The sequence below is a fragment of the Budorcas taxicolor genome, chromosome X (assembly GCF_023091745.1).
Source record: "Budorcas taxicolor isolate Tak-1 chromosome X, Takin1.1, whole genome shotgun sequence".
Lineage (NCBI taxonomy): Eukaryota > Metazoa > Chordata > Mammalia > Artiodactyla > Bovidae > Budorcas > Budorcas taxicolor.
The window spans coordinates 88,382,577-88,403,261 of record NC_068935.1 but is presented as its reverse complement, the minus strand read 5'-3'; the positions used below and the strand labels follow the sequence as shown (position 1 = coordinate 88,403,261).

At 38.9% G+C, this 20,685-nt stretch overlaps 1 protein-coding gene across 1 annotated transcript in view; it reads left to right on the top strand.

Moving 5' to 3' along the window:
- Positions 1–20,685, top strand: part of DGKK (diacylglycerol kinase kappa) — a 176,039-nt gene that overhangs the window by 57,536 nt on the left and 97,818 nt on the right. Inside the window, exons 3-7 of the mRNA XM_052662711.1 lie at positions 1,352–1,432; positions 3,394–3,498; positions 12,163–12,298; positions 12,775–12,878; positions 13,182–13,307. Coding sequence (XP_052518671.1) covers positions 1,352–1,432; positions 3,394–3,498; positions 12,163–12,298; positions 12,775–12,878; positions 13,182–13,307 — 552 coding nt within the window. The remainder of the gene's footprint in view (positions 1–1,351; positions 1,433–3,393; positions 3,499–12,162; positions 12,299–12,774; positions 12,879–13,181; positions 13,308–20,685) is intronic.

The window sequence follows — 20,685 nt, the reverse complement described above, 5'->3', positions numbered from 1 at the left end:
AAAGTCCCTTGTATAGCAAGGAGATCGAACCAGTCCATCCTAAAGGAAATCAGTCCTGAATATTCATTGGAAGGACTGATGCTGAAGCTGAAACTCAAATACTTTGACCACCTGATGCTAAGAACTGACTCATTTGAAAAGATCCTGATGCTGGGAAAGATTGAAGGCAGAAGGAGAAGGGGACGACAAAGGATGAGATGGCTGGATGGCATCACTGACTCAATGGACATGAGTTTGAGTAAAGTCCAGGAGATGGTGATGGACAGGGAGGCCTGACATGCTGCAGTCCATGGGGTCACAAAAAGTCAGACATGACTGAGTGACTGAACTGAAGGCCCGCTTGACTTCACACTCCAGGATGTCTGGCTCTACGAGATTGACCACACCCTCATGGTTATCTGGGTCATTAAGACCTTTTCTGTATGGTTTTTCTCTGTATTCTTGCCACCTCTTCTTAATCTCTTCTGCTTCTGTTAGGTTCTTACTGAGCCACTTCATTCTTTCTGGCCTGAGTACATGCTAAGTCACTTCAGTTGTGTCCGACTCTTTGCAACCCTAGGTACTGTAGCCTGCCAGGCTCCTCCGTCCATGGGATTCTTCTCCAGGCAAGAACACTGGAGTGGGTTGCCATGCCCTCCTCCAGAGGATCTTCCTGAGCCAGGGATCAAATCTGCATCTCCTGCGGCTCCTGCATTGCAGGCAGATTCTTTACCCCTAGGCCACCAGAGAAGCCTCATTCTTTCTGGAGCTATTAGTAATTTCCCTGAACTCTTCCCCAGTAGCGTATTGGACATCTTTCAACCTGGGGGCTCATTTTCCAGTGTCATACCTTTTTGCCTTTTCATACTGTTCATGGAGTTTTCCAGTCAAGAAGACTGGAGTGGGTTGCCATGCCCTCCTCCAGTGGACCACGTTTTGTCAGAACTCTTCACTATGTCCTGTCCATCTTGGGTGGCTCTGCATGGCATGGCTCATAGCTTCCTTGAATTATGCAAGGCCCTTCACCACAACAAGGCTGTGATCCATGAAGGCAGTATCCCACTATATTCTCCAGCATAAACCTTTAGTTTTAAATAATCCTGAGCTACCTAAGCTTTCCTATAAATCCATATAAAAGTTTTGGGAAGAGTTGTGTTTTGGGTTTAGTTTGGTTAATTTTCTGTTTGTTACATGATATATCAATCAAAATCATAATGCTAAATAAATCCAGCACTCAAGCCAAATAAATAATGGGGTTATAAAACTGCCAAAAATGCCTTTTAGTGTGCCTGTGTGTGTGTTTACTTTTTAGTGTACCTTTGCCTCAATAACCAGATGGTTCCTTTTCCCTCTCCCTCTCATACCTTTCCAGTTTGCACGCTTTGAAACAATTGATTTGTCTCAAGTTGCCTTGGCAGAAAGCAGCTGTAGAAACCCTTGCCACAGTTTTTGCGTAAGTAAGATTAGGATTGCCTGATGGGGCAAGGGTGAGAGCTAGCTGGGAAGAGGGGTCTCCATACCCACCTGTCGCCTGTTTGGAATTCAAATTTCCCATGTCTTCTTTAATCCCAAAGTGTGTTTGGAAATGCACTTAAAGTAGCATTGCAAATGAGTGCTAAAGATTATTCATGTGAGTATTTTCTATCAGCCCACTGATGGGGGGAAAAAGCATGATTGCCCTGGTCTCTATTACCAGTTTGATATAAAAGCAGAGCTAATTTCAGGATGGGGGTGACTATTTCAAAAATCAATCCTTCCGGTGAAGGTAATTTAAATGAATATCATTGGGAGGCTTTCAAGAGACTGCTAATATGTTGTAGACTATATCAAGATATTTGAGCTACATGACATTTTCTCCTTTGATGAAACAGATAAGAACCTAAATCCAAAGTGAAAGTTACTCTATGCTGAGATTACTAATGAGAGTACCTCAAAGAAAGCAGAGGGTTTTCCAGGGATGTATTCAAGGGCTTGTCACTGCTAAAATGTCATAAGACTTGGTCATTCAGGCAAATTCATAATAGAAATCTCACTGAAAAATAACAAGTCCATTGGCCCAAGAATTCTCCTACCCATCTCCTCACAGAAATGTTTTTTTTCTCAGTGTCAGTGGTGGGTTATGGAGAGCAGGGTTCCTCTTCAGGCAGGTGGAGAAGGTACTTAGCAGACTAAAGAGCTATGGGCCCAGTACCCTGCTCCCATGGCTGGTCCACAGTCTATTCTCCTTTGAAAGGAGAGCAGTTGAAAGGAGACCCTACTCTCACTTCTCTCATTGCATCATACTGACCCAGGAAAAAGCTGAGGGTTCTGTTGACCCTGTTCCAAAATCTTAACTTTTGAGTGATACGCATACAAGATAATGTTTTGGGTATCCATTCTACAATAATTCCAAGGGCTAGGTTTCCCCTTAGCCTAATTAAAACATGGAGGCACTATGCATCAACCCCACATAAGAATGGGTTTAGATCAAAGGAGTGACTGTTGTTACTAATTCCAACTAGTTCCTATTGCCATTATCACAGAATCATGCGGTGCTACATGCACAAGAAGAACAAATTGTTTGTTGTGGTGGTGAGCTTTAGCTGCAAGATTTGGGCTTGGGGTGGTGGGCACTGGTAATGAAGACAAGTAGGGCCACTGAAGCAATGACTGATGCTATGGCTATCCATGCTCCTCCTGCCCTTTGGGAAAAGATGAAGTTAGCAGGGTCTACCTCTGCTAGACCCTCAACATGGCTTTCTCATTGTTTCTGCAAGGCTCTTGCACCAAGCAGGATTAAGAGAGATAATAGTAAAATTCTCCTCAGATTTGCCCTGACCATAAGAAACAAAGAAACTGGATTTTTAGTTTCCTCACTCCAGTCTCACCCTCCCCTCAAACAGAAATAGGCACACCCTAATGAAAAAGAAACATTTTTACCATTTCAGGTAGGTAGAGCAGCAAGTAAACAAGTAAGATTTTCAGGCAACTTTATTTGAGTAACAGATGGGTGCTTGGCCTAGTGTTTAAGAGCATGTGTGCTGGAGCCAAAGAATCGAGATTCAAATTCTGGCTTAGTTTCTTACCTACTCTTTTGCCCTGAGCAAGTTATTTAACTCCCTTTGCCACAGAAAAAAATATCCTGACTATAAAGTGAGGGAAAATAATACTGCCTAGCTCTTGGATTTGTAATGAAGATTGAAATAAATAAGATACATAAAGTACAATAGAACAGTGCCCAGTACATAGTAAGTGCCTTTAAATTGTTGTTTATTACTGTTATTAGTTGGGGTGGCTCTGGGAACTGCTGTCATATATTTAAGAAGTGGCTTTGGTTGTGCTTGGTAGACCTGCCTAGTATCTTAGAGAGTTCAAATGCTATGTTTGGGGGCAAAGTTTGAGTTGGGAATCAGCTAATAATGTGACTTTCTGTAGGTGATCACACCACAACGAAAAGTTACGCTGGCTGCACCCAATCGGAAAGACATGGAAGAATGGATTAACGTCATAAAAACCGTGCAACAGGGAGAAATTCGTAAGGTAGGGTAAATAATAGAGAATCCGCTCAACTCTCATGAGTAAACACTTAATTGACTGCATTAGCTAAGCTACCTTTCAAACAGGGAAATAATGAAATGGAAGCAGATACCATCTGATCAGGAATTTTGGATGTATATCATTAGGAAATCTGTCTATAAATAGAATTAATTCACTTAGACTCAAACCTTGGTAAATATGTGGTTTAGATACCTGTGTACACATCCACTTTATATATAGATGTCACTGTTTGCTCAATGGATGAGGTACTCAAGATGTATGTGAGAAGCTAACTTAGATGTTCTTGTTATTAATAGCATAGCTGCAATCAGCAGTCTTGACTTGAGTCTGCAAAGTGACTATAGTAACAACTAAGGAAACTGAGGCTCAAGGATAAGGAACCAGACCAAGACAAAATAACTACTCAGTTGCAAAGCCAAGATTTAGACCCAGGCTATGTGAATCCAAAGCCTATGTCCCTAACCATTATGCCCTTCTGCCTCTCTGTTTACTGTTCACAACAAAGGAAATATAGAGGGAAGAGCAAGGCACAGTCTTCCCCAAAGTGTGGCAGGGTTCCTTTTCTCCTTAACAATACCAAGCCTTGGGCTACTGCTCCCTGCAACAAGTGGTGCTACCACTGAAACTCTGGGCTATGCCCTCTGCTCAGTCTTCTACAAACCTACTGCACTAGAAGTTATGTAAGTTCCAAGAGGGGAGGGATTTTTGTCATTTATTTACTTAGAGCAGTGTCTGGCACATAGTAGAGGCTCAATAAATATTATTTGAATGAATAAATGAATCTGAGGGTAATCTTGGGGCCAGGATTAGAAAGAGAGTGATATATAGTTCATCCTAAATCAAAGTTCTGCTGTGAAGATTTTAGAGATAATGGGGAAGATTAATTCAAATGTAAAAAGAAACTGATGTATAGGAGATGTATAGGCCCTGTGATACTCAAGAGGGATAATGGATTCTATAATCCCATAATCATAAGCTAGCAAACTTTATAAAAGCCATTAAAAAGAAGTATAGAGAACCTATATATGAAAGTGGTCAAGTTCTCCAGTAAAATGCTAATGTTTTATTGTTTAAGAATTCAGGTTTTCTTTCTCTACTTATTAGCAAAAATGCATATAAAAGTTAAAAAATATAACCTGATGTCTTAAGTAACTAGTAAAGGGTACAGGATTGTTATAGATATTTGGGGTGGAGCAGTGTAAAATAATAGGTAGTAATGTTGTTCAGTCACTCAGTCGTGTCTGACTCTGCAACACCATGGACTGCAGCATGCCAGGCTTCCCTATCCTTCACCATCTCCTGGAGCTTGCTCAAACTCATGTCCATTGAGTCAGTGATGCCATCCAACCATCTCATCCTCTGCCATCCCCTTCTGCTGCCTTCAATCTTTCCCAGCATCAGGGTCTTTTCTAATGAGTCGGTTCTTTGCATTAAGTGGCCAAAGTATTGGAGCTTCAGCTTCAGCATCAGTCCTTCTAACGAATATTCAGGACTGATTTCCTTTAGGATTAACTGGTTTAGGATTAACTGGTTTGATCTCCTTGCAGTCTAAGGGACTCTCAAGAGTCTTCTCAAAACCACAACTCAATAGCATCAATTCTTTGGCATTCAGCCTTCTTTATGGTCCAAATCTCTCATCCATACAAGACTACTGGAAAAACCATAGCTTTAACTATACAGACCTTCATCAGAAAAGTAATGTCTCTGCTTTCTTAATATGCTGTCTAGGTTTGTTATGGCTTTCTTCTAAGGAGCAAGTGTCTTTTAATTTCATGACTTCAGTCACCATCTGCATGATTTTGGAGCCCAAGAAAATAAAGGCTGTCACTGTTTCCATTGTTCCCCCATCTATTTGCCATAAAGTGCAGAGACCAGCTGCCATGATCTTCATTATTTGAATGTTGAGTTTTAAACCAGCTTTTTCACTCTCCTCTTTCACTTTCATCAGGAGGCTTTTTAGTTCCTCTTCACTTTCTGACATAAGGATGGTGTCATCTGCATATTAGAGGTTATTGATAGTTCTCCCTGCAGTCTTGATTCCAGCTTGTGTTGCATCCAGCCTGGCATTTCTCATGATGTATTCTGCATATAAGTTAAATAAGCAGGGTGACAATATATAGCTTTGATGTACACCTTTCCCAATTTTGAACCACTCCATTGTTCCATGTCTGGTTCTAACTGTTGCTTCTTGACCTGTATACAGATTTCTCAGGAGGCTGGTAAGGTGGTCTGGCATTCCCATATCTTTAAGAATTTTCCACATTTTGTTGTGATCCACACAGTCAAAGGCTTTAGCATAGTCAATGAAGCAGAAGTAGATGGTTTTCTGGAATTCTGCTTTATCTATGATCCAGCAGATGTTGGCAATTTGATCTCTGGAGAACTCCATGGACGGTATGAAAAGGCAAAAAGATATGACACTGGAAGATGAGCTCCCCTGGTTAGAAGGTGCCTGATATGCTACTGGAGAAGAGAGGAGGGCAATTACTACTAGCTCCAGAAAGAATTAAGAGGCTGGGCCAAAGCAGAAACATTGCTAAGTTGTGGATGTGTCTGGAGGTGAAAGTAAACTCTGATGCTGTAAAGAACAATATTGCATAGGAACCTGGAATATTAGGTACATGAATCAAGGTAAATTAAACATGGTCAAGTAGGAGAGGGCAACACTGAACATTGATATCTTAGAAATCAGTGAACTAAAATGGACAGAAATGGGAGAATTTAATTCAGGTAACCGTTATGTCTACTACTGTGGGCAAGAATCCCTTAGAAGAATTGGAGTAGTCCTCATAGTTAACAAAAGAGGCTGAACTGCAGTACTTGGGTGCAACCTCAAAAATGACAAAATGATCTCAGCTTGTTTCCAAGTAAACCATTCAACATCACAGTAATACAAGTCTATGCCCCAACCACTCATGCCAAAAAGGCTGAAGTTGACCACGTTTATGAAGACACACAGCACCTTCTAGAAGTAGCACCAAAAAAAAAAATGTCCTTTTCATCATAGGGGATTGGAATGCAAAAGTAGGAAGTGAAGAGATACCCAGAATAACAGGGAAGTTTGGCCTTGGAGCACAAAATGAAGCAGGGCAAAGGCTAGCAGAGTTTTGTCAAGAGAAAACACTGGTCATAGCAAACACCCTTTTTCAACAACAAGGGACAACTCTACACATGGACATAGCCAGACGGTCGTACAGAATTCAGATTGATTATATTCTTGGCAGCTGAAGATGGAGAAGCTCTATACAGTCAGCAAAAACAAGACAAGGAGCTGAATATGGCTGAGATCATGAGCTCCTTATTGTAAAAATAAGGCCTAAATTGAAGAAAGTAGGGAAAACCACTAGATCATTCAGGTATGACCTAAATCAAACCCCTTATGATTATACAGTGGAGGTGACAAATAGATTCAAGGGATTAGATCTGGTAGATAGAGTCCCTAAAGAACTGTGGACAGGTTCGTAACATTGTACAGAAGGCAATGACCAACACCAACCCCAAGAAAAAGCAATGCAAGAAGGCAAAGTGGTTATCTGAGGAGGCTTTACAAATAGCTAAGGAAAGAAGAGAAGTGAAAGTCAAGAGAGAAAGGGTAAGATATACCCAAATGATTGTAGAACTCCAGAGAATAGCAAGGAGAGATGAGAAGGATTTCTTAAGTAACCAATGCAAAGAAATAGAGAAAACAATAGAATGGGAAAGACTAGAGATCTTGTCAAGAAAATTGGAGACACCAAGGGAACATTTCATGAAAAGATGGGCACAATAAAGGACAGAAAAGGCTAGGACCTAAAAGAAGCAGAGGAGATTAAAAAGAGGTGGCAAGGATACACAAAGCTATACAAAGAAGGTCTTAATGACCCGGATAACCACGATGGTGTGGTCACTCACTTAGAGCCAGATATCCTAGAGTGTGAAGTCAAGTGGGCCTTAGAAAGTATTAGTATTAACAAAGCTAGTGGAGATGATGAAATTCCAGCTGAGTTATTTAAAATACTAAAAACAATGATGCTGTTAAAGTGCTATACTCAATATGTCAGCAAATTTGGAAAACCCAGCTATGGCCACAGGACTGGAAAAGGTCAGTTTTCATTACAACCCCAAAGAAAGGCAATGCCAAAGAATGTTCAAACTACCATACACTTGTGCTCATTTCACATGCTAGCAAGTTAATGCTCAAAATCCTTCAAGTTAAGCTTCAACAATATGTGATCTGAGAACTTCCAGATGTACAAGCTGGATTTAGAAAAGGCAAAGGAACCAGAGATCAAATTGCCAACATCCACTGGATCATAGACAAAGCAAAGAAATTTCAGAAAAACATCTACTTTTGCTTCACTGACTACACGAAAGCTTTTGTGTGGATTACAACAAACTGGAAAATGCTTAAAGAAATGGGAATACCAGACCACCTTAGCTGCCTCATGAGAAACCTCTATGTAGGACAAGAAGCAGCAGTTAGAACTGGACATGGAACAACTTTGTGGTTCAAAATTGGGAAAGGAGTGTGACAAGGCTGTATATTGTCACCCTCCTTATTTAACTTATAGGCAGAGTACATCATTCAAAATACTGGACTGGACGAATCACAAGCTGTAATCATGATTACTGGGAGAAATATCAACAACCTCAGATATGCAGATACCATTCTAATGGCAGAAAGTGAAAAGGAACTAAAGAGCCTCTTGATAAGGGTGAAAGCAGAGTGAAAAAAACTGGCTTAAAACTCAACATTCAAAAAAACTAAGATCATGGCATCTGGGCCCATCACTTCATGACAAACAGAAGGGGAAAAAGTAGAGGCAATGACTTTTTTTTTCTTGGGCTCCAAAATCACTGCGGATGGTGATTGCAGCCACGAAATTAAAAGACGCTTGCTCCTTGGAAGGAAAACTATGACAAACCTAGACAACATATTAAAAGCAATAAATAAAAAATAAAAAGCAGAGACATCATTTTGCTGACAAAGGTCTGATAGAGCTATGATTTTTCCAGTAATCATGTACAGATGTGAGAACTTGACCATAAAGAAGGCTGAGCACTGAAAAACTGATGCTTTTGAATTGTGGTGATGGAGAAGACTCTTGAGAGTCCCTTGGACTGCAAGGAGATCAAACTGGTCAATCCTAAAGGAAATCAATCCTGAATATTCACTAGAAGGACTGTTGTGGATGCTGAAGCTCCAATATTTTGACTGCCTGATGAGAAGAAATGACTTGTTGGAAAAGACCCTGATGCTGGAAAAGATTTAGGTCAGGAGGAGATGGGGGTGGCAGAGGATGAGATGGTTAGATAGAATCACCATTGAGTTGGAAGATAGTGGAGGACAGATGAGCCTGGTGTGCTGAGTCCATGAAGTCCCAAAGAGCTGGACTGGACTTAGCAACTGAACATCAACAACAGCATGTATAATTAAATCACTTTACTGTATCTGGATCTAACACAATATTGTAAATCAACTATATTTCAATATTTAAAAAAAAGAGATAACACAAGAGGTAATAAGTCCTGACAGGAATGTAGAAAAAAGAGATTAATAATAAATTATTATTGGTACAGGCCTTATAGAAAGTAGTATTGCAGTTTCTCAAAGTATTAAAAATATAACTACCTTATGCTCCAGCAATTCCACTTCTGGGTATATATATCTATAGGACATGAAATCAGGATTTTGATTATGTATCATCACTCTCATGTTTCTTTCAGCATTATTCACAGTAACCAAGATATGGATGTAATCTAAATGCCCCTCAGTGGATTAATGGGTTAAAAGTGTAATATTTTTATATACAAATACAATGGAATATTGTTCAGCCTTTAAAAAGAAGCAAATCTTGCCAGTTGTAATAACATGGATGAACCTGGAAGACATTATGCTAAATTAAATAAGCCAGACACAGAAAGACAGCACTGTATGTCCTAATTTGCATGTGGCATCTAAAATAAACTCAATCTCCAGGAGAAGGAAACAGCAACCCACTCCAGTATTCTTACCTGGGCAATCCCATGGACAGAGTAACCTGGTGGGCTACAGTTCATGAGGTCACAAAGAGTTGGACCCCAAACTTCTTCTCACTAAGAGTTGGACCCCAAGCTTTTTGTCACTAAGAGTTGGACCCCAAACTTCTTGTTGGGGTTGGACTATAAAAACTTGGACTGCTACAACAAATCCACAAATTTGTGAATTAAGAAAATCTGTCACAGTTCTGGAGTTTAGAATTCCAAAATCAGTGTATTGGCAGGGCCATGCTCTCCTGAAGCCTCTAGAAGAGAATCTTTCTTTACCTCTTCTTAACTTCTAATGATTATAGGCATTCCTTGGCATTTCTTCACTTGTAGACACATCATTCCAATCTCACCTTCTGTCAGCACTTGCGGTTCTCTCCTGTAACTGTGTCTGAATTTCCCTCTTCCTGTAAGGACAGTAGTCACTGGTTTAAGGCGTACTCTAACCCATTGTGTGTGTGTATGTGTGTGTGAGTCGCTCAGTCATGTCCAACTCTTTGTGACCCCATGGACTGTAGCTCGCCAGGCTCCTCTGTCCACGGAATTCTCCAGGCAAGAATACTGGAGTGCATTGTCATTCCCTTCTCCAGGGAATCTTCCTGACCCAGAGATCAAACCTAGGTCTCCTGCATTGTGGGCAGATTCTTTACCGTCTGAGCCGCCAGGGAACCCCAATCCATTATGACCACATCTTAAATTGATTGCGTCTATAAATATCTTATTTTCAAATAAGATCACATTCACAGATACTAGGTATTTGAACATATTTTGGCAAGGGACATAATTCAGCATACAATACATACTCACTCAGGGTTGTATGCATCAAAGTTTCCTTATACAATAAGATGCACATAAGGAATATACATCCCATTTCCTCTACTGCTGAACCAAAACAATGTCCGTTTTATATATGTTTATATTATGTAGCCAATTGTACCGTGAAATTCAGTATTCTACTCAGAGTTCTTCATTTCTTCCATTTGTCCCATAGAATCTTGAACATTATAGGAGAGCTCACTTGTAACTCTATACTGGAAGGATCCATTTAGGAAGTTGTCTCCTACAGTAGACCCTGAGCTCCTTGAGGGCAAAAACTATGGATCATGCATCTCTGCATCTCTAGTTCCTAGCTTTGTAGATGACACAAAGTAGCTCTTAGTAATTATTGGAGGAGAGGGGGAAGCTGGAAGGAAGGAAGGTACTTTTAGAGTTATAATCTAGTGGCTTGGGAAATGGAAAGGTGCTTGTTGCTCAATATGTCAAGACCAAGTCTATCTCATTTCCTCATGACTCTCCACTCTCTACTCTGATCTTCTTGGAACTTTGCCAGGGTCTCAATATGCAAAAAATAATACAATCACAAAGTGACCTCATACTAGATGAGCCTTTGTCTCATCCACGTAGCTTTTCCTTCCAGAAGCTTCCTGGTCAATCCAACAGCAATTTAGCACATAAATAGCATGCCAGAGAGGGAAGCAGGGTTCAAAGAGTACCATATACAGGCTATGTTTTAAATGACTAATTCCTATAAATTAATCAATGTTGAAGACTAAATGTGCTAGGTCCCTCAATAGTGCCCTCTCTCCGCCCCCTCTTTTTTTCTCTCTCTCCTATCCTTCTCTCTCTCTCTCAGGGACCACTATCAGGAAGAATGTGTATTTCATTTTAAGATCTTATGCCTTTACACGCCCAAATGATTATAACATGAAGAATAAAGAGCTGAATGTGTATGCCTATGTCTACATTCCAGAGGAAGGCAGAGAAAGAAGAGATCAGGCATCCACAGGAATTAGAGAAAAGGTGGAAGTGTCCTGTGGAATGTACACCCAGAATAAATTGAGGGGTTTTTGGTGTCCACCCCTCCCCTTCTGCTTTTAACCCCGAAACTAGTTGCTGTTATACCCTGTGTCTGCCCAATAGTCATGAGAAATAGGCTGTGTTAAACAAATGCAGCATTTACAGACAGGTTAATAGTAAACATCAAATTCAATACCATGAAAGAGGGACACCAAACAGAATGTTGTTTCCAGAAGGCAGAGACTTCGTCTTATTCATCACTATATCCCCAGTGCCTTGAAAAGTGCCAAGTAGTTACTTGGTAAATATTTAATGAATTTTGAATGAATTAAATTGATTAATCAGAAAATTTCTATAGGCAGTCAGAGCATGGTATTCTGAAAAGAATGCTTTGGCCAGAAGCTTCTGAAATGAAACTGTTGTCCCAGCAATGCAATTCTCTACTCACTTGGCAGCAGTAAGCCAGGAAGGGTAATATATCTCCAGGAGGAAGCTAAAGCTTGACAAGCATTCCTTAGCCCAGAGTCAGAGCCCTACTTCCTCCCTTTCTTGCCTGGTCAGAGGATTTGGAACCCATGCGCCCTGCACTGGGAGTGTAGAGTCTTAATCACTGGACTGCCAGGAAATCCCACCCCCTCATTCTTTTTCCCTTTCCAAAACCGCTGGGGAAAAAATCGAGATGGGAGGTTTATTAAGTGTCAGCTCAACTTTGATTCTTACTTTTCACATGCTCTGATACCTTATATAGATGTCCATTTCACCCTTAGCATTAGGTTTTCTGGCCTTCCCTCATCCATCTCTGTGATTAACTCTCTATTCTTTGTTCTCTTTGCTTTATTTTAGATACCTGCAGCAGAAAACAACCCTTTTCTTGTTGGAATGCACTACTGGTATTCGAGCCATAGTCCCCGGACCCAGCACTGCAATGTTTGTCGGGGGAGCATTCCTGCCTTATCTCGAAATGTTATCATCTGTGAAGGTAACTTTCTGATTCCTTCAGGAAGTGAAGCTCAGTGGGAGGAGAGAGGGGTGAAAAAGTTCATGTGGCTTTAGTATCATTGACTCAAACCACATCACTGAGTCCAGTGTAAGATTAACCCTGATATTTAACAGACTAGGAAAAGAAGATGGGAGGAAACTGGCATGAGGAAGAATTTTCATGAATCAAAAGAGAAGGTTGGATCTGGGAGGACTGGACAATACAGTCACATGGTTGAAAAGAAAAAAAACAGAAAATCACCTCTTTTTTATCATCAATTTCCATTCAAGTTGGGTAGTCGAAAATTTGGCCAGGAAGGATAAAAAGAAACTGAAATGTATGGAAAATAAGCCTTTGGAGTTAAGTCATAACTACTTAGATGCATCTAGGTTCTAACTTTTAGAGCAGCTTAGGGAAAAAAATTAGAATCTTCATTGTCACCAGATTAACATCCATCTTTTTTCTTCTTTTTACAGTGTGCAAAGTAAAGTCTCACAGATTATGTGCTTTAAGAGCAAACAAAGATTGCAAATGGAATACATTATCCATTACTGATGACCTCCTCATGCCTGCAGATGAAGTAGTGAGTACCAGCCATGCTTTCTCGTAATCACCCTTTTACATCTCCCCTTCAGCCAGGACACACAGACAACCCAAGTAAGTTTGTTCCCTAAGCTCATGATCCAAACAAATCTATAAGAATGAAAGCCTCCTCCCATCTCCCCCCTGTCATTGGTCACTAGCATTGAAGTAGGGAGAGCAGGATGATGGAGAACTTCCTTAGGGTTATCTAGTGTCCTCCGGGGGTTAGTACAGTTATTCCATCTGGCCGTCCTCTCTTTATATCTCTAACTTCTATATCTTGTCTCTTTCTATCCTTCAGAAAACCATGCCTCATCAGTGGGTAGAAGGAAACATATCTGCCAGTTCTCAGTGTGCAGTATGTCAGGAGAACTGTGGCAGTTACCAGAGACTTCAAGATTTCCGGTGTCTCTGGTGTAATTCTACGGTAAGATTCTTCTCATCTCCTTGATACTTAGAGAATTGACTTCTAGAGAAGGGGTAGGTTGGAGGCTGATTGTGCCTACATATAGATAGAAATCTCAGTGACCCTTACTCAGATTATACAGATTCTATAGAGTAGAACTCAATATCCTACCTTTCCAAAATTGGCTATGGAATCTTTGAGAGAAAGATGTAATACTCCTTCTTATCTTTGAGGGTCTTAAATGATGAAGCTGCTAGCAAACGGGAAGAGCTGAACTCTTTTATGACATTATGGTCAATTAAAAAATTTGTTCTCAGTATACCCTTAAGAAACTTCCTGCTTTCCTCATTTACCATTTCCTAGGAAATTGTAATCTTTGTTAATTAAGAATGGTTAATAATATTAGCACATTATTACTGCCACTATATATTATTTTATATACATGACCTCATTTAATCTTACAACAACCCTAAACCAACCCTCATTGTCCCCATTTACAGAAGGGTAAAGTGAGGTTCAGAAAAGTGAAGTGATTTGCTCAAGGTCATGCAACCAGTAAGCAAAACAGTCTTGATTTATACATAATTGTGCAAAAAACTGTGCTCTTAACTATAACATTACCATACCTTTAAACCAGTGGTTCTCAGCTGGGGTTATTTTCTCCCACCCCCAGGACACATTTGACAATGTCTGGAAAATTTTTTGTATCCAATGATATTCTGATGGAATTTTTTCTATTTATTGAAGTATAATTGTTTTATAATATTATATAAATTTCAGGGGTACAAAATGATGATTCATAATTTTTTAAGTTTATACTCCATTTATACATATTATAAAATATTGCCTATATTCCCTGTGTTGTTCTATATATCCTTATAGCTTATTTATTTCATATATAATATTAATAATTTATACCCCTTAATCCCCTACCCCTACCTTCACCTCCCCTCTTCCATCTCCTCACTAGTAAACACAAGTTTGTTCTCTATACCTGTGAGTCTATTTCTTTTTTGTTATATTCACTAGTTCATTTTTTAGATTCCATATATAAAGGATAATATACAGTATTTGCCTTTCTCTGTCTGACTTATTTCACTTAGCATAATACTCTCAAGGTACATCCATGTCAGTGCAAATGGCAAATTTTCATTCTTTTAAATGTCAGAGTACTATTCCATTATATATAACAGAAAAAAAAAATGAACTTTTTAGCCACTCCAACCTTTACATATGTAACAATTGTTCTTTATCAATTCATCTGTTGATGGGCAATAAGTAAGGATGCTTCCATATCTTCACTATTACAAAAAATGCTGCTGTGAACATTGAGGTGCATGTATATTTTTGAATTAATTTTCTTCAGATATATAGCCAGAAGTAGGATTGTTGGATCCTAGGAGCCTAGCAAGCTATAGTCCATAGGGTCACAGAGTTGGACACAACTGAAGCGACTGAACACATATATGGTATCTCTATGTTTAGTTTTTTGAGGAACCTCCATACTGTTTTCCATAGTGACTGTACCAGTTTACTTTCCCACCAACAGTATACTAGGGTTCCACTTTCTCCACATCCTTGCCCACATTTGTCATTTGTGGTCTTTTTGATGATAACCATTCTGACAGGTGTGATGTGATATCTCATAGTGGCTTTGATGTGCATTCCCCTGATAATTAGTGATGTTGAGCATCTTTTCATGTGCCTGTTGGTGTTCTGTGGAAACCAACTTTTTCTTTGGAAAAGTTGTCTATTTAGGTCTTCTGCCCATTTTTTTATTGGAAGATAACTGCTTTAGAATGTTATGTTGGTTTCTACTGTACAAAAACGTTCATCAGCCATAAATATATATAGGCTCCCTCTTGAGCCTCCCTTCCATTTTTTAATTGGGTTGGTTTTAAATATTGAGTTGTATGAGCTATTTGTATATTTTGGATATTAACCCCTTATTGGTCATATCATTTGCAAATAGTTTCTCCCATTCTGTAGGGTGTCTTTTCATTTTGTTGATGGTTTCCTTTGCTATGCAAAAGCATTTAATTTTAACTGGACCCCATCCATTTATTTTTGCTTTTATTTCCTTGCCTTAGGAGACAGATAAAAAAATACTGCTGTAATTTATGGCAAAGAGTGTTTTACCTATATTCTTTTCTAGTGGTTTTATGGTTTCAGGTCTTATATTTAGGTCTTAAATCCATTTTGAGTTTACTTTTGTATATGGTATGAGAAAATGTTCTAATTTCACTCTTTTACATGTAGTTGCCCAGTTATCTCAGCACCACTTATTGAAGAGACTGTCTTTTCTCCATAGTCTATTCTTGCTTCCTTTTTTGTAGATTAACTTATCATAAGTGTGTAGGTATATTTCTGGGCTCTTTATTTTGTTCCAATGATCTATATATCTGTTTTAGTGCCATTACTATTGCCTATTGCTCTGTAGTAAGGTCTAAAGTTAGGGAGTATTTCTTTCTCAAAAATTTTTTGGTTTCCAGGGTCTTTTGTCCCATACAAATTTTTAGAATTATTTGCTCTGGTTCTGGAAAAATGCCATTGGTATTTTGACAGGGATTGCATCAGACCTGTAAATTTCCTTGGGTAGTATGGTCATTTTAATAATTTTAATTCTTGCAATCCATGAAAAAGGTATATCTTTCCATCTGTTTGTATTGTCTTTCATCAGTATATAAGTACAGGTCTTTTTACCTCCTTAGATAAGTTTATTCTTACATATTTGATTCTTTTCAATGTTATTGTAAATAGGATTTTCTCATAATTTTCTGATGGTCCATTGTTAGTAGATAGAAATTCAACAGATTTCCGTATATTAATTTTGTATCCTGCAACTTTACCGAACTCATTGATGAGCTCTACTTGTTTTCAGATGGTGTCTTCAGGATTTTCTATGTATAATATCATGTCATCTGCAAATAGTGACAGTTTTACTTCTTCCTTTCTAATGTGGATTCCTTATAATTCTTTTTTTTTTTTTTTGTCTGATTGCCATGGCTAGGAATTCCAGTACTATGTTGAATAAAAATAGTGGGAATGTCTTTTCCTGATCTTAGGGGAAATGCTTTCAGCTTTGTGCTACTGTTGAATATGATGTTAGCTGTGGGATTATCATATATGGCCTTTATTATGCTAAGGTATGTTCCCTCTATGTACACTTTCTGGAGAGTTTTTATCACAAATGGATGTAGAATAAAGAAAGCTGAGTGCCAAAGAAATGATGCTTTTGAACTGTGGTGTTGGAGAAGACTCTTGAGAGTCCCTTAGACTGCAAGGAAATCAAACCAGTCCATCCCAAATGAAATCAGTCCTGAATATTCATTAGAAGGACTGATGCTTAAGATGAAGCTCCAATACTTTGGCTACCTGATGCAAAGAACTGACTCACTGGAAAAGATCCTAATACTGGGAAAGATTGAAGGCAGGAGTAGAAGGGGATGATAGAGAATGAGATGGTTGGATGGCATCACAAACTCGATGGACATGAGTTTGAGCAAGCTCCAGACATTGGCGAAGGACTGGGAAGCCTGGCATACTGCAGTCCATGGGGTCACAAAGAGTTGACCATGACTGAACGACTGAACTGAACTGACTGAACTGAGAATTCACCTGTGAAGCTATCTGGTCTTGGACTTTTCTTTGTTGGAAGTTGTTTCATTACTGAGTCAATTAAATTATTGGTAGTTGATCTGTTCATATTTTCTATTTCTTCCTGGTTCAGTCTTGATAGATGGTACATTTCTAGGAATTTGTCCATTTCTTCTATATTGTCCATTTTATTGGTATATAATTATTTGTAGGAGTCTCATTATCCTTTGCATTTCTATGGTATCTCCATTGTCATAATTTTATCCATTTGGGCCATCTCTCTTTTTTCTTGATCAGTCTGGCTAAGGGTTTATCAATTCTGTTTATCTTTTCAAAGAACTAACCCTTAGTTTTACTGATCTTTTCTATTGTATTTTAGTCTTCATTTTATTTATTTCTACTCCAATCTTCATGAATTTTCCTCTACCAACTTTAGGATTTGATCTCTTTTTCTACTTCCTTTATGTGACCTGGGTTCGATCCCTGGGTCAGGAAGATCCCCTGGAGAAAGAAATGGCAACCCACTCCAGTATTCTTGCCTGGAAAATCCCATGGATGGAGCCTGGTAGGCTACAGTCCATGGGGTCCCAAAGAGTCGGACATGACTGAGCGACTTCACTTCACTTCACTTCACTTAGGTGTAAGGTTAGTTTCTTTGAGATTTTTCTTCTTTCATTAGTTAAGCTTATATCACTATAAAATTCTCTCTTAGAAGTGTTTTGCTGTGTCTCATGTATTTTGGATTGTGTTTTCATTTTCATCAGTCTCCAGCCATTTTTTTAAATTTCTCTTTGAGTTATTCAGTGATCCATTGGTTGTTTAGTAACATATTATTTAGCCTCCACATGTTTCTGTTTTTCACAGGTTTCCTTCTTTTTTCTTTTTTCTTTTTTTTTTTTGCTTTTAGTTGGTTTCTAGTTTCATAATATTGTGAAAAAAAAAGATGCTTTATATGATTTCAATTTTCTTAAGTTTACCAAGGGGCCTCCCTGGTGGCTCAGATAGTAAAGAATCAGCCAGCAATGCAGGAGACCCAGATTCAATCCCTGGGTCTGGAAGATCCCCTGGAGAAGGGAATGGCTACCCAGTACAGTATTCTTGCCTGGAGAATCCCATGGAGAGAGGAGCCCGGCAAGCTACAGTTGGTGGGGTCACAAAGAGTTGGACATGACTGAGCAACTAAGCATATATACACATGCAAGTTTACTGGGATTTGTTTTGTGATCTAGTATGTGATATATCCTGGAGAAAGTTCCTTGTAAACTTGAAAATATGTGCATTCTGCTGCTTTTTGATGGAATATATATACATATATATTCCACTTTCTCTAATATGTCTTTTTCAGTGTTTATTTCCTTTCTGGATGATCTGTTCATTGATGTAGTGGGATGTTAAAGTCCCTTCTTATTATTGTGTAATTATCAGTTTCTCCCTTTATGTCTATTAATATTTACTTCATGCATTTAGGTGCTCCTATGTTGGGTGCATATATATTTACAATTGTTTTACCTTCTTCTTGGAATGATCCCTTTATCATTATGTACTATCCTTCTTTCTCTCCTGTAATAGCTTTTGCTTTAAAGTCTTTTTGCCTGATATAACTATGGCTATCCTCTTTTCTTTTCCATTTGCATGGAATAATGTTTTCTATCCCCTAACTTACAGTATGTGTTTGTCTTTAGATCTGAAGTGAGTCTTTTTTAGGTGGTATATATACAGGTCTTGTTTTTGTATCCATTCAGCCACTCAATGTCTTATGATTGGAGCACTGAGTCCTTTTACACTGAAAGTAAATACTGATAGGTATGTACTTATTGCCATTTTGTTCATTGTTTCTGGTCATTTTTAGTACTTTTTGTTCTCTTCCTCCCTTACTCTCTTCTCTTATGATTTGATGACTATCTTTAGTGTTATGTTTGGATTCCTCTGTTTTGTCTTTTGTGTGTGTGTACCTATTATAGATTTTAAATTTGTGGTTACCATGAGGTTTATATCTACATTTATACTTAATTGTTTTAAGTTACTGATCTCTTAATTTCAAATACATTTTAACAATCCAACATTTGTACACTCCTCCTTCACAATTTACTGTTTTCGACATCATATTTTATATCTAACTCTTTTGTGTAATCCTTAACTATTTATTGCAAATATAGATTATTTTATTCCTTCTTTCTTTTAACCTTCTACTTTCTATGTGGTTGGTTTTCTACCTTTACTGTATATTTATTTTTTACCAATGAGCTTTTTCGTTTTGTAATTTTCATGTTTCTAGTTGTAGGTTTCTGTTTTTCACTTAGGGAAGTCTCTTTAACATTTGTACGACTTGTGTGGTGGTGCTGAACTCTTTTATCTTTTGCTTGTCTGTATAGCTTTTCACCACTCCATCAATCTAAATGAGAGCCGTGTCAGGTAGCATATTCTTGGTTATAGGTTTTCCCCTTTCATCACTTTAAATATATCATACCACTCCCTTCTAGCCTGCTGAAAAGTCCACTGACAGACTTATGGGAGTTCCCTTGTTTGTAATGTGTTGCTTTTTCCCTTATTGCTTCTATGGTGGCTCAGATGGTAAAGAATCTGCCTGCAATGCAGAAGACCCGGGTTCAATGCCTGGATTGAGAAGATACCCTGGAGAAGGGAATGGCAACCCACTCCTGTATTCTTGCCTGGAGAATTTCATGGAGAGAGGAGCCCGGCAAGCTACAGTCCATGGGGTCACAAAACGTCGGACATGACTAAACATGACTTTCACTTCACTTCATTTTCATTTTTTCCATTTTAATTACAGTTTATCTTGGTGTGTCCCTCTTTGGTTTAATCCTGTATGGGTCACTCTGCACTTCTTGGATTTGAATGTCTGTTTACTTTCCCAAGTTAGGGAAATTTTCAGCTATTATTTCTTCAATTATGTTCTCAGCACTTTTCTCTCTTCTCCTTCTGGGTTCCCTATAATGTGAATATTAGTGCTCTTGATGTTGTCTCAGAGATCTCTTAAACTGTCCTAATTTCTTTTCATTCTTTTTCTGTTCAGCATCAGTGATTTCTGCTACTCTGTATTCCAGCTTGCTGATCCATTCCTCTGTATCATTTAGTCTACAGTTGATTCCTTCTAGTGTATTTTTTATTTCAGTTATAGTATTCTTCACCTGGTTTTGGTTGTTCTTTATATTTTCCAACTCTTTGTTAAAAACTTCTACCTTCTCAACTCTGTGCATCCATTCTTCTCCCAAGTTCTTTGATTATTTGTATGATCACTACCCCAAACTCTTTTTTAGTTAGATTGGCTGTGTCCACTTCACTTAGTTTTTCTTCTGGGATTTTGTCTTGTTCCTTCATTTGGAACATGTTTGTCTGTCACCTCATTTTGCCTAAGTTGTTGTTTGTATATATATGGTAGGTTGGTTACATTTCCCAACCTTGAAGAAGTAGCCTTTTGTAAGAGACATCCTCTGTGTCCCAGAAACACATTCCTCTCTTATCACCAGAGCTAAATTCTCTAGGGGTGCCCCCTATGTGGGCTACATGGGTCTTTCTGTTGTGGTGGGCCGACTACTATGGGTGATCTGGTAGTCATGGCTGACCTTCAGTCCAGCTGGTTGACAGGTTTTGCCTCATGTGGGTGCTGCAGGACCAAGTCAGTAGGTGGCTGGCTGTGAAACAGCAGGGGGCCCTAGGACTAGTGCTGGCTTACTGGTGGTCAGAACCAGGGTCCAAGAGATCCTGGGGTTGTTGCCAATAGACTTGTGGTTGAAGCCAGGTCCTCTGACTAGTGCTGGCCCACTAGCAGAAAGAACTGAGT